Source organism: Bolinopsis microptera, chromosome 9 (genome assembly GCF_026151205.1).
Source record: "Bolinopsis microptera isolate Bmic1 chromosome 9, MBARI_Bmic_1.0, whole genome shotgun sequence".
NCBI lineage: Eukaryota > Metazoa > Ctenophora > Tentaculata > Lobata > Bolinopsidae > Bolinopsis > Bolinopsis microptera.
This window is the reverse complement of record NC_087080.1, coordinates 2,525,175-2,538,806: the sequence shown is the minus strand read 5'-3', so window position 1 is coordinate 2,538,806 and position 13,632 is coordinate 2,525,175. Positions and strand designations below refer to the sequence as shown.

Genomic DNA, 13,632 nt, shown 5'->3' with positions numbered 1-13,632 from the left:
TATCTTGGAAGATTCTGAGTGAGGGCTCCCTTTATTATACTATTTGACCCTGTTAAAAAAGGTCATTCAAACAATATATATGTATAATGTATATAATTAAATCAAGTGATGCAATTGGCAGAGCACAATACAAAGGTAACAGAAATGGTCCACTGCTACAAAAATATTTTGAAATCTCCGGAATATGTTCATTTATTTTTAACAAATAGCAACAGCTGCCTGGTATGTCCAAGCTGTGTAGATAAAATACCAAGAATACTGTTAACAGTCATATGATTCGAAAGATGGAATGAGATTAAATAGAATGGATCCCACATGTACTTCTTTGACAGCTTTTCCCCTGACCCCTTGAGCAGCTATGAGAATGCTCAGAAGTAGAGAAGAACAAAGTCTCATTCTTAATATGCCCGCAGAATCCCACACCAAGAAGGCTCTTGTAGCTTTACTGTCATTTTTCCTTTGTGATGTGATTGAAATCCCAGCGAATAGCAAACAGCTACCTTCATAAAATGCATGACGGGGGGGGGGGGGGGGGGGGGGGGGGCGGGGGGGCGGGGGCGGGGGCCGGGGTGGGGCAGGGGCCCATCTCCAGAAAGTTGAGAACTTTGTAGGAACCTACAATATTTTGCTGAAAAACTATGTTTATGCTGAAAACCGAAGTTCGTTTTAAATGTTGCCATAATTTGGTGTAGATTGTTTTAAAGAACTTGTGCAAATTTCTTCGAAGTAATAATTGCTTCAGGGTAATACTTAAGCTTCGCAGTCATATTAATATTATCTTCAATCGGTGTGTCTATAAATGCAAAGCATTGGATCCCCAAGTAAAATTCAAAAAAGTGAGAGGTAAATCTGAAAATTCATGAAGAAAAAATAAAGGGGATTCAACATAACTAGTAGTTTATGTAGCGCTCGATTTTACAGTGCGGTATAAATCAGTTAAAATACTAAATAAACGCGCGGCGCATTAATTAAAATATGCGCGGCGCACCAATTTTTTATTTCAATTTTTGATTTTACATTTTATGCATATCATTTAAACCGAAAAAGAGTCATTACGCAGAATGAAGAGTGTGTTATTGTTTTTTGCCCATAGAAGTATCTTTCATCACTTTATGTTCATGTTGTACATTTGACATTGAAACTTCGAAATTTTTAAAAAGCACACTGCATGGGCAGCGTTCAGCATGCCAATCCTTTTAATAATTTTAAATTGTGTTTATATTAAGCTTAGTATAAACACAAAAGCCTAGGCCTAGCTGAGGTCCCCGGCTCATCTGTAGGACCCGGAACTCAGCACTGCCGCAAGCTGATGTCGATTTGAAACTAAATAAAATCGTTTTGTTTCTTAATATATAACTTATAACCTGACACCGATTTAATTTTCAAATCATCTTATATCATGACCGGCATGTTATGTGCTCTAATAAGGTTATACTATTCTAAGTGCAAGTTATAATCAGCCACGTGACATATAATAATAATATCATGATATCACTACCGTGCCAGTTAATTTGCTCTAACCAGAGCCCTCTAGCGCTTTGCGCTTGCAGTAGCGCGCGACCACCGATCAAGGCGGCAAAGGAATATTTCTTTAAGGCGGCAAGTATATTTTACTTGAGAAACAAGCGCGTCACGCAGCTATAATAGCGTGAGTAGCTTTATTATCGAGATGCCTCGAAAGTGATTTTAATCGATTACCCGTACTCCATATTTCAATATTGATCGTTAAATGTGTAAACTTAATGCAATATAAAGCAAGTAATAGAGTGTAAATGGTAAAACTATTTCATACGTATCAAATCGAATGTGCTTTTGCGGGAGATAAATTGCCAATTGCTCGCACCTATTTTGTACTTTCCAGCTCATATCAGACACATCTCTGCTGCGATTTTGTCTTTGAAGCGAAAGCAAGCATAATAATGCACTGAAATCCTTCAATTCCAAATTCACAGTGTATCGAACGCGAAATCTTCTAAAATCCAAATAATATCTAGTCTGTGCAGCATTTGTTTAAATGTTTAAACATTGACAAGCTCAAGGAGTTGTGCATATTCAATATTATAGAGCAGAAATTTTGAGACGCTGTCTTAGAGTTAGACAGCGTCTAGTCAAAATTTATTTCTTCCACGGTCAATGGACGGTGAAAGCAGAAAAAAGTACTTTGTACTTGCAATTACATGCATGCAAAGCCCAAAGCCGTACAAAATTGCCATGAAGAAGTTGTACCAAAGACCAAAGAAACCCCAGACATTTTTAATTTTAGAAATTATATCGAATTTTGGGATTAATGCAGATTTATTTTGTATTTACTCCTTTACTAACTCGAAGGATTTTTGGTATTCTGACCCAGCTTATTTTACAAAGACCTAAATTTTATGTAATCAATTAAATAAATTACTGATCAAACTCACAAACACGTAACTCAATACTTGGCGGCACTCAGCCATATTTTCAATTGGTGTGTTTGTGAACACTTATTTTATGAACCAAGCCTGGCTTACTTACTTACTGACAAATTGTCAAACGTCAATACAAAACTCTAAAATCAAAAATGGGTCTAGCTGCTAGATTGTAGGTTCACGTGACACGCATACTGAATTTTCATTTTCATTCGTGTGAACTTGTATTACATTTACACTTAATGTTATATGTTACAGTTACACTGTAATAATGTAATAAGGCGGTATAAATATAATTATAAGGGGTCGTTCACATATTGCGTCAATTTTTGGAAAATTTGTAACCCCCTCCCAGTCCCCCTCAGTAATGGCGTAATATTATATATAATCAGTTTTACACATGTCACATAATCATAGCTATTATGTATTGTACATGTGGTAAAATGGCACTACTAGTACTATACATGATACATTATACCCAATACCGTAATAATTTAGAAACCTCCTCCCTCCCCCCTCAGTGATCGATTACGTAATATGTAAAGTTGCAGTTTATAATTCATCAGTTGATAAAAGTTGTCAATCTTAAGACCAGTAAAATTAGGCCGTAAAATATAAATGTTGGTCACTTTCGGTCAAAGTGGACCTAGTGTAACTGTAACTTAAAGGCCAAAATGCTCAATACATCTCCTGTTTGTTGTTTGTAATTGTACGGCCACGGGGATCATGTCGTGTTCCTCTCAATATTATTATCAATACAGGATATGACGTGCAATTTAATCTCTTTCCCGTACTAGCAGTTCATTTAATCACAGCTGTTGTATTTAGCTCGCTTTGATTTGACGTAATTGTGGTTAGCTCACACAGATAACGAAAAATACTATTTATAGAAATTAGAGAGCGCGATAGCCGCTGAGCAGTCGAGATCGCGTTGACATTCACATGTTCCCCCGTCTCCCGTTGCGATGACAGATGTTAAGAGTGAACACTGAACAGATATCATATCTTGATCTTCCTTTGTCAGCTTCCTCACAACTACCGAACGTTCTGGAGAGAGCTGTATTGACGTGAGATGTACGTAACTGCCAGACATTGCTTCATATCTCCAGACGGTATCTCTGTCACGTACGTCCGGGAAGGAAACACTAGATCAGCTTAAATTACTAAAGCTGATAAGTTCAGGAAAAGAGCAAAAGGAAGCTTGGTCATGGTTTTCGTCAATAGATCTTGTATCTGTACAGTATTATACAAGTGCCATGATGTAACAGTGACAGTAACAAAAGTCGAGCCAAATAATTAGTACTGTAGCAATATGCCTTAGCAAAGATCACCGGTAATTACGGGCCACACCAGGATGTCAAGAACAGAGATGAGACATCCTAGCAGTTACTGGGGTGTTCTTATACGTCAGAGCCGAGAGGACAAAATATGCACGCTTTTGAACTAGCCGTAAAATTTGCTATCTCATTATCATACGACGAAAGAAAATTGAACACATTTGGTTGTTTTCTAAAAATAGAATATTTAGAATCTTTAATCAGCAATAACACTGTCGGTCAGCAAAACATCTATCAGTTTTGCTTGTACATTTACATTTAACTCATAAATCATACAGTTCATTGAAAGCACTAAACGATGCTTAATTTAGCAAATAACAGTACCCGTGTTTTAAATACAAAATCTTGCAAAATTCAATAGTATGAAAAAAAAATCAACAATCTTGATGAAATATGGGGGTTAGTCAAGCTGTCGAGCAAGTTTCATGCTTTTAAGGGTACAAAAATATCAAAATCCAAATAAGTTTTACTTCAAGGTTTAGCACCCAGTTTAGGACGGAAGAATAACGGAATGCCTTGCACGGCATTAAATCCCCAGACCAGGCCACGTTTAAAAATTGTATGAGAAAACTGAATTGATGTGAACCACACTTGTGGGTGGTCAAATCATCATTATTATCACCACTCATGTATAAAATCATGACTGTCATATTATTATGAATAATATTATGGATATGTACAAAATGTAAAGCAAGACTCAAAACATAGGTTTGAGCATTACTTGTAAAATTATTTCATAAGTAAATGATATAAACATATAAAATTAGTTAAAATTTTATGACAATAGTTTGGTAACGTCCTTGCTTGAGCCGTAAAAATGAAGTTCTCGACTAAATCTAAATTTCGAACTAAGATAAGCCAGCAAATCATCGAATAATGAGTTTATTCAAAACCAGTCGTAATTGAAGACCAATCCATAAAGGTCGATTTTCAGCATTACGCCTTCATTTTCACGGTCACGACAAGTCGTGATGACACTCAAGTCATCTCCAATCATCAAATTCGGAGAGTTTTCGGGTTCACTAACTCCGGAACTTGAAGGTCTCCAAGCGGTCTCAAAACTTCTGATCAGTGATATAAATTACAGACGCGTCATTTCACTCTCCAGACAAGGAATGTGGGAGTTGTTGGGGTGAGTGAGGAGTGCTCACAGGATTACAGCGCTGGCAAGGAGGATTATAGATAAGGATAGATAAGAAGCGGATACTCCTGAGATTCCTGAGCTTTTGACTGTGTCACGGTTGGTGATTTCAACGTCTTCTTCGATAGAATTGTTTGATATGTACCCATTTTCGGGTTGCCTGGAATGAAGAATAATGTAAATTTGCAAATCGAAAAAACGTTCCTTGTTTTGGGATGTAGAATAGGAAAATGACAATTTTATTAAAATCAAGGGACACGATAACCATTATTCATGCTCATTTTAACATGTTTAATAATCCTTCATGTTCAATTTTATCACAAATTTTTATAATAACCAGTTTTACTGAATTAGCGTGTAGCGATAAATCTCACTTACGAGGATCCGATAAAGTTTTTGAATTTGCTACTCAAGTAAGGAGTCCTCGTTATATCCACGACATCCGTAGTGCTTTGATCATCAGTAATGGCACCTGAAAAGCGAGGATAATCGTTAATGAGCAACTCGTCATCAACTTTGTTAAGGGAGTCTAGTCATAGTTAAACTAGAGTATTGATGACAATTCCACTACTTAGATACCGGCTTGTTAAAGCGAAATTGATGTGTTTAAACATTTCAATAGTTACTTGAATCCTTCATCACTGTATTTAATGATTACATCAGGTTGTGCTCAAGTTAATTTATCCACGTGCACCAATTCAACCATGGACCACACAATCAAAATATGTAGTATATAAAATCATGTACCAACCTAATTCAACATCGACAGTGATCACTTCTGAAAAGTCAGTTGACTCAATAACAACCTCCTCGGTCGTACTAGCACCATCAGTCGTGACCTCTGCCATGGTTGGCGGGTAACTGGTCACAGATCCGGTTTCTTTGAAGTCGGTTGGAACGAGTGGTGGTCCACGAGTAATGGTACCAAAGTCATCCAAAGTAGGCTCTTCATCTGTAAGGTCCTCTGGCGCATCTGTTACAGATGCCGGCTCATCCGTTACAGCCTCTTCCTCAACCGTTACAGCCTCTTCCTCAACCGTTACAGCCTCTTCTTCAACCGTTACAGCCTCTTCTTCAACCGGCACCACGGTCTCTGGCTTGGCCGTCGTCGGCTCATTCTCGGGAGTAGTCGGGGATTCCTTTTCGGTAATTACCTCGGGCTCTTCAGTCATCGTTGTGTTAGGAACTGGAATTTCTTCCTTGACGGTGGTAGGTTGTTTAGGGTCAGTTGCAGGGTCAGTTGCAGGTTTCTCAGTCGGGGAGGTACTAGGCGCAGTTGTTGTTGAGGGCTTCTCTGTCTCGATTTCTGAAATACCATTGTTTGAGAGCCAGTTAATTGCAACGCCAGGCATGGGGGTATTCAAGCTAAATTGGTTGTAGTTTTTGGATACATAATACATGGGCGCGTTCTATATTCTATTCACTATTGTAATAAGAGGAAAGTCTTTCAAGTTCAAGACTCGGCAAAAAAAGCCGTAAAACGTTGAAACTATCGTGCGAAGTCTTATGGCATAAGCTTTAAACACGGATTCGACCAGATGACACTCAGAAATTAGCAGACCAAGCCATAAAAGTTTAACCAAGCCATCTTTGGCCGAGGATCATTTTTCGTTTGAATTTTTTGAGCACTAAAAGGAGAGGAGAAGACTTTGCACGATCATCGATAAATTTGTAACGATTTATATTGTAACCATGAATTACTCATTCGTAAAGGTGAAAGGGAAACCTACTGGCTTCAGAAGTGACAACAGGAGCTTTAGTTGTGATTTCGTTGCCGGATGTGGTCGCACCGGTCGTTTCAAATTCGGGATTAGCTTTCTCCGTGGCCGGCTGACCATCAGAGCTTCCTAGAGTCGATGGTGCCGGCTCATCGGTAATTATCTTCTGATCATCTGTTCTAAGCGGAGTGGAGACAGTTGCTGAAATAAGAGTTGCAAAATTAGTTAAAGTCATTACGACAGCGTTTAGTCTTGTATCGGAAAGTTTAGATAGTCCATTATCAGGTAATAAAATTGTAACATCTATAACTATAGGGATGACTAAAGTTCTAAAATTGTTATTTATGCTATATAATTTACTGATGTCACCATATGATATGAATACCGGGTTATTTCAAATTTGTCATGATCTAGAACCAAGCAATGACGAACAATAAAACGAAATCTTCTCGGATGAAGCCATGAGCATTACATCATCCTCATTTATAGAACTTCACACGAAAAAGGGGTAAAGTTTGATAAATACTGTATTTGTAATCTCAAATAATCAATGGTGAGTGAAATTTAATTAATACTGGTAAGTTTAATTTAATTGGTATTAATTACCATATGTAGATGAAATAGGAGGAGCAATTGTGGTTATAAGTTCCTCCGGGTTATGGCACGCAGCATTCGAACACTGGTGTAAACTGCAATCGTTCTGAGGGAAGGTCACGTTTCAGAAATCGAACTTGCATTTTATCGACATTTTTTACACAAATATTTTAGAAGAATAATAAGACTTTCTCGATACCAAGCTCATTAGCATCTTAAATTCATTGAATCCTTTAAAATTTCTTTTTATAGAATCCTGAAGTTTGACACTTCCAAAATGAAACAACTACGATAATGCCGGAACAAGTTTAAATACAAACTTTATCTTATTCTTACCACGAAATCAGAAGAATACGGCGACGAATCATAATTGGGTATGATTAAAAGTAACAAGCACTAATTATGGGGGACAAAAGTAACTATCAAAATGGAGCTCACCATTTCAGGATCACTTCTGAAGTTGTAGTTGTTACATCCGTCACTTTGACAAACAGCCGCGCGGCACCGAGTGATGGCCCCTGGGTTTGCACTCTCTATCAACCCTCTGCATATCAGACTACCCATATCAGCTGAAAAAAGAGTTTAGTTAGACGACATTTTGTGTTAAATAGCTTATACTCTTAGTTTGGACTTGATAAAGATATGTACAATGTCTAAGGATTGAGATCTATTAGGCTAGATCAGGAGCTTAAACTCCGTCTATTTCTCCCTGGACTATGCTAAATATAATGACCGGGATAGTGACAGATAACGGTTCTTGAAATTGATATTTCATAATAGAGATGGGTTTTCATGTCTCATATTCATAACCGATCGAATTACAGCACAATTCTACCTCAAAACTGGACACAGGGTTACACCCAGTGTTCAAATTGTACTGCTAACAAAATCGTTAGTTGACTAATTACTCGCCACTGCAAGACCTATGATTGCCATAATTTCGCGGTTTAAAACGAGCTGTTATCAAGTTGTTATTCATCAGCACTCTCAACGTATGTAATATATATAAAGCTGTAATGCTGAAAGTGTGACGAAGTTACACTGGAAAAGTTTCAGAGGTCTAGTGCACTTGATATCTCGTGGAATATGGAGCTGTGAATCTGGCTGGTATTGTGTGGTTTTACGCTGTAGTCTGGACAGTAAAGTATGGAGATTTAAATTAGCTCAACTACATGAGACGGCTGCAGGACCACGGAACCCAGTCAGCTCAGACCTGCTCTGACCTGGAATTGTTGCAGTTCCCGTCCGGCCTAACACACCATCCTCTAATATTACAACACACATATCTTTTGTCCTAGATCATTCTGTGATATCTCATATCTATTTTAAAGCTGAGCAGTAGACGGGGCAGAAAACAACAAGGAGATTGAACTGAACTAACTTAATTGCCGGGAGTCCAGCTCGGCTAAGCACCGTCGTTCTGGGACGCAGTAGTTAACTTCCGCCAGGTTGTTGTTTGCTACCTGATGAAAAGAGAGGGGGTTAGGACCTAACGATCGTCGATCACTAGCTGAATTCTTGGGAATATGAGGGAGATCATGGATCACTAGCTTGCAGTTCCTTGTGGATACCACAGCGATTATATCAGAAATTGGGATTATGATAATAATGACGTTAGTTTTATCATGAATGGAAGAGGAGCGGTTGAAAGGAGTTGAGCTTGAAACGAGTCTATTCGGTAGGTTAATATGCGAATTAGACTAGATTAGACTATAAGTAGACTAATTTAGTCTAGATCATCCAGAGACAATGAGCAATTGAAGCTAGATTAGTGGTGGTGGATATGTTGAAGTAAGAAGGGGCAGGGAGGAGTAGTGAGAGAGGGAGAGAGTGACAGGAGAATCTAAAGAACAGACAAGCCGACAAGGAGAATTGATAAGGTAAAAAAGACGAGTGAAAAAAGGACTTACCACAGCTGAAATGCTAGCACAGTATCCTCTACAGATAATGAGTTTACTGGCTCCGTATTTGTTCATGTGGTAACACTCCAGGGCTGAAATTATGGTTGATTAGAATTTAGCATCGAGGCACAATTGGAGTAGAGTATACTCGGCTGATGTGTTGTTAAAAAAGGAAGGAAAATTTTATTATACTAGTTATTAAACTTTCTTATTTACAATTTGAATGATGTAACTTTAACTCTTCATAAATTTAACAAAAGAAAAGCTAAAAAGTTTACCAACCTGATACGTATAGTAGCCGTGTTACGGCCAAAACAATTGTTATCCAAAACATTCTGAAATCTGAACGAAATAAAATTTAACAAAGTAAACAAAACATTTAGCACATTTCAAATGATAAAATTAAATTAAATCAACCAAAAAGCGACCAAATTACTGATGTTAAAAAGTAAAAACCAATCTTCAAACGGAGCTTAATTGTATTTGTGCGGGATTGGAATTGAATTGAATGTATTTGAAATTTGAATTACAGCGCAAATCAACGTCCTCAGAATTGAGATCAGTCGCCACAAATACAAAAATGGGTAACGGAACAAAGATAAAGACTGGGTACAATGAGATGATAATCGTAACGGGTCATTGAGGCCTGCGACCTGATGCTCGGTAATGTTAAGTATTCTTGAAATCACGTTTCAAGACTAAAATAGTATTAAACAATTCAAACTATATGCACGAGATATATAACAACAGACGATATAAACGGGACACCGCACTTCAATGCTCAGTTCCGACCATCCCAGGACAAATGATTTAGCTCCTTTCACCAGATCATCCTTTTTAGACAAATAATGACCTCTCAAAATGTAACCTTTAGTAGGGGTTCCATTGACAGGAGCATGAAATCATTGAGCTGTGTACCATCCTCTAGTCAACCTCATCTTAATTTAGCAGTATTTTCAGACTTCAAAGAAACGAAAAAAGGTTAATAAATTGTGACCTGTGGGTCGTACGGTTGAAGAGCGGCAAAATAATAATAAACAATACCTCCTGCGATACTCTAGCACTTCGTATAACGGAGTGCAGAACAATGAAAATATTGGGGGAATGTTTAGTGGGCGAAAATTAAAGGTCAGACGCATTCAGATATAATAGGAACAAATGAGTAGTAGTACAACATACAAACAGCGTAAACGATCGCCATACGTTAAAAATTTGTCTAAAGAAAGGAACTAATTCAAATTGAGTCTGATAAATTAAATGAACCGATATTTGAGAAGTTCGAGATATGAGATGGACGATACAGATAAATTTACGTAATATGTCGAAAGAAAAAACGATACCATGAGAACGGTCACCTCTTAGGAAAAAAAATAAGGGGTCAAATTCTGTGAGGTAATCCCGGATGATCATCGGCGGCCCGCCACTCCGTCTCAGATCAGCTATCAACCAGTAAGAAGCCATCTTACTGATCACGTGACTAGTTCCGGCCAATGACAGACGTTGGGGGATTTATCTGCCGTAATTTGAAATTAATTTTAGTGATAACGTTCTGAATCCTGGCAGGTAAAAGTACAGCAATGGTTCAAGAAAGCCCCGTTAATGTGTGAAAATAAGTGAATAAAACGGAACCCATATTGGTACAGTGGGTGAAGTGTGGGCGATTAATATTTTATCATGAACGTCAATGTTCAAAGGGGAAAGTTCTTCGCTCCTTTTTATTAGAAAATTCGATTAGTTTCATAATTTTATCAAATCGTATAGAATTACGATACGAAATTTGTTAGCCAGAAAATCAACAATTAACACAATTAACTTTAAGCACGATAAAGTTGCCCAGCAACAGAGTTGAATGAACCTTAAGCTGAATCCGTGTTTGACAGAAGTTTAAAATTTGACAGATTTAATGTGAAATGTCACGAACAATTTGTTTAACAGGCCACAGGGGTCCCACAATTTCTTATTGATGAGACTGACAATTTTAAAAACTATGGCACAGCTTAAAATTTTCAGTTTTCAACTATAACATTTATTCTGCGAAGAATATAGTTACTGTCTGTAAGAGTCACAACTTGCACGCTGTACCAAGCCATGGAAAGGATGAAAACCGCAACCTCGGATTCCCGTAATGATTAAACTTGCATTGATAATGGGTGATAACTTACGATTACAACTGAAAGCCATACATTGTGTCAGGGAGTGAAAATTAAAATGGCGCTGTCTAAAAATCGATAGACGAAAACAATACTCCGTTCTGAATCTCCTCTTTTGTTAAAATTACTCCTCTCAAAAAAAAACACACCTCTCCAAGGAATCACAGGTGAGATCGGGCCGGATACAATTTGTCAGATTTTAACTTGGAGTACACATGAATCCGGACAACTATTACGAAGATTAAAAGCCACAGGTATGGAACTATATATAGAACACATTATTGTCGCAAACAGTAACATGTTTACCAGTAGGAACTGCGACTCGTGCTACGGAGAGAGGTAGAGAGAGAGAGGGAGTGAGAGAAAGAGAGAGAGAGAGAGAGGGAGTGTGACGGTACAGAAATGTAAAGGTCCAGAAGAGAACAAACTCTGGGGGCGACACACGCACTATCTCTTTTCTATCACTACAGGAAATTCAGCCTTTAGAGTGCTTCACGGTGATGAAAGAGAAACATCTAAACGCGACGAGTCAAAAATGTGTGTGACTTAATAATAATGTGTGAGCAGGTCAAGAAGTCTATCAGATCCCGGATAATTAGTGTGCATAATTACAGGAAATCCTGTTTATTTCATAGGCCGGATTTGAAACGATGTTTTTGAGAATGATCAGCTGCCGGGTGACCTGATAATTTTTTATTTGGGGACATATTATCGGTATATGCGGGAAATATTGATTACTGCATTTCAACGGTTTACGAGATTGCGTCAGAGTGATGATTGAATTACGGACTGACCCCCAATATTGGAGGGATGCTGATTAACAAGAATCCAGGTTTGAAACTTATGTAGTACTACCCTAAAGAAATTAACCTTCCTGAGCAACTTTTCATCTTGCCGAGTATTTATACTTCAACAGGGAATCCGCCGGACTAAAGGAAACCAAAAACTGCTGTTAAGTCGGCAGTTTGAAGTTATATTCATTAAAGACAGCCAAGAGAAAATGTTAATATTATATTATTAAAGCTTCAGTGGAAGGGAAAAGCATAACTATCTGGTTTCCATTGAGGGGAATCAATATATAATATCAAATACCGAGCATAGGAAACGTTGGGAATCACGAACTTTTAAAAAGTGAAATACTATTAAACAATTAAAATTCACCGCAACGCGAGCAAGAAACCAACGCGATAAAAATAGCAGCAAGATAATTGTGTAAACCACTCGGTAGTACAAGATACTATCAGTATTAGAGATACGATCGCAGGCACCATCAAGTCCATGACCTCACAAAGGGATGGGTAAAGATAGATATCAGAAGCATTACTATCAAACTAATCGAATATCTAAAATACCAATTCCACGGTTGCAAGTCAAAATGTGTCAGCTGAAACGTATGTAAGAGAGAGGAGTTGAAGTGAGGGTTAGATGGAGAGGTGGGGACAGAGTAGTAGCGGGGGTTGAGAGGAGATAGCTAACCAGCCGGCAGGTTGCCTGGCCGCCTCACAGATCCACCAACAGATAGCTACCCTCGTATAGAGCGAATTAGCGCGGATGATCGTGTAACTTAGCAGGCTTCATCCTTCCCAACTACCCTGTCAACTGCATGATCTCTCTACTTTTTACACGAAATCCCTCGTGTCGTCCAATCAATGGTCAGCTGGGCTAACACGTGCTCTCCGCGCGGCCAATCAGCGTGGAGGAGATCACGCGGCGGTGAGGAGAGGCAATTCTATGGTATTTTTTGGTTAGAGGTAGGCAGAAACACTGTACTACTTATGGGATTCAGTTAACTGAGCTCGATTATTTCTAAAAATTACCGCCTGTCGCTAATACACTTCCACTATCCGCAAGTCGATTGGTACCATCATCGGAAATCTATTGAGCGGATCAAAATCCAGACCAGAAGAGTGAAAATTGTTGACTCCTTGCCAATTAGATCCGGCAGGATATCCGGGATCTAGACTATGGTACTGTTGTTTTTGTACAGTTTCCGTGAAGGAGATAACACGTGTTATCTCACGTGACTGGTCCCATGTCACGTGACTCAACCCATATTGACACGTGATTCCATTTTTGCGCACGGTATTAATATCTAAATCCGGCTTCTTGTCATGGTGATTCAAACGCAGCTGTACAACTTTAGACACCAGTCCCATTTTGAATTGAGAGGTTTTACAACTTCTGACAACAAAGTCAAATAAAGAGATCATGACACTTACCAAGATTTCTTAATATCTAAATATAGCCACAGTACCAGGGGAGCGAGGGGGGTGAAGAAAGTGTGATGCAGCAGATCTTGACGTTATCCTGAGGGGTACTGTCAACTCTGGGACATCACACTGACTGGGTCCTGTAAAAAATCCACCTTTAAGTGATCCGCCATTTATTTGAT

General features: G+C 38.4%; 1 protein-coding gene across 1 annotated transcript in view; it reads right to left on the bottom strand.

Moving 5' to 3' along the window:
• Positions 1–3,896: 3,896 nt before the first annotated feature.
• The window catches only part of LOC134820345 (zonadhesin-like), a 53,402-nt gene continuing 43,666 nt past the window's right edge, over positions 3,897–13,632 (bottom strand). Inside the window, exons 2-10 of the mRNA XM_063830651.1 lie at positions 9,373–9,432; positions 9,100–9,182; positions 8,571–8,652; positions 7,628–7,758; positions 7,202–7,295; positions 6,608–6,796; positions 5,629–6,183; positions 5,256–5,349; positions 3,897–5,037 (exon numbers count right to left, since the gene is read on the bottom strand). Coding sequence (XP_063686721.1) covers positions 4,884–5,037; positions 5,256–5,349; positions 5,629–6,183; positions 6,608–6,796; positions 7,202–7,295; positions 7,628–7,758; positions 8,571–8,652; positions 9,100–9,182; positions 9,373–9,424 — 1,434 coding nt within the window. The 5' untranslated portion in view covers positions 9,425–9,432 and the 3' untranslated portion in view covers positions 3,897–4,883. The remainder of the gene's footprint in view (positions 5,038–5,255; positions 5,350–5,628; positions 6,184–6,607; positions 6,797–7,201; positions 7,296–7,627; positions 7,759–8,570; positions 8,653–9,099; positions 9,183–9,372; positions 9,433–13,632) is intronic.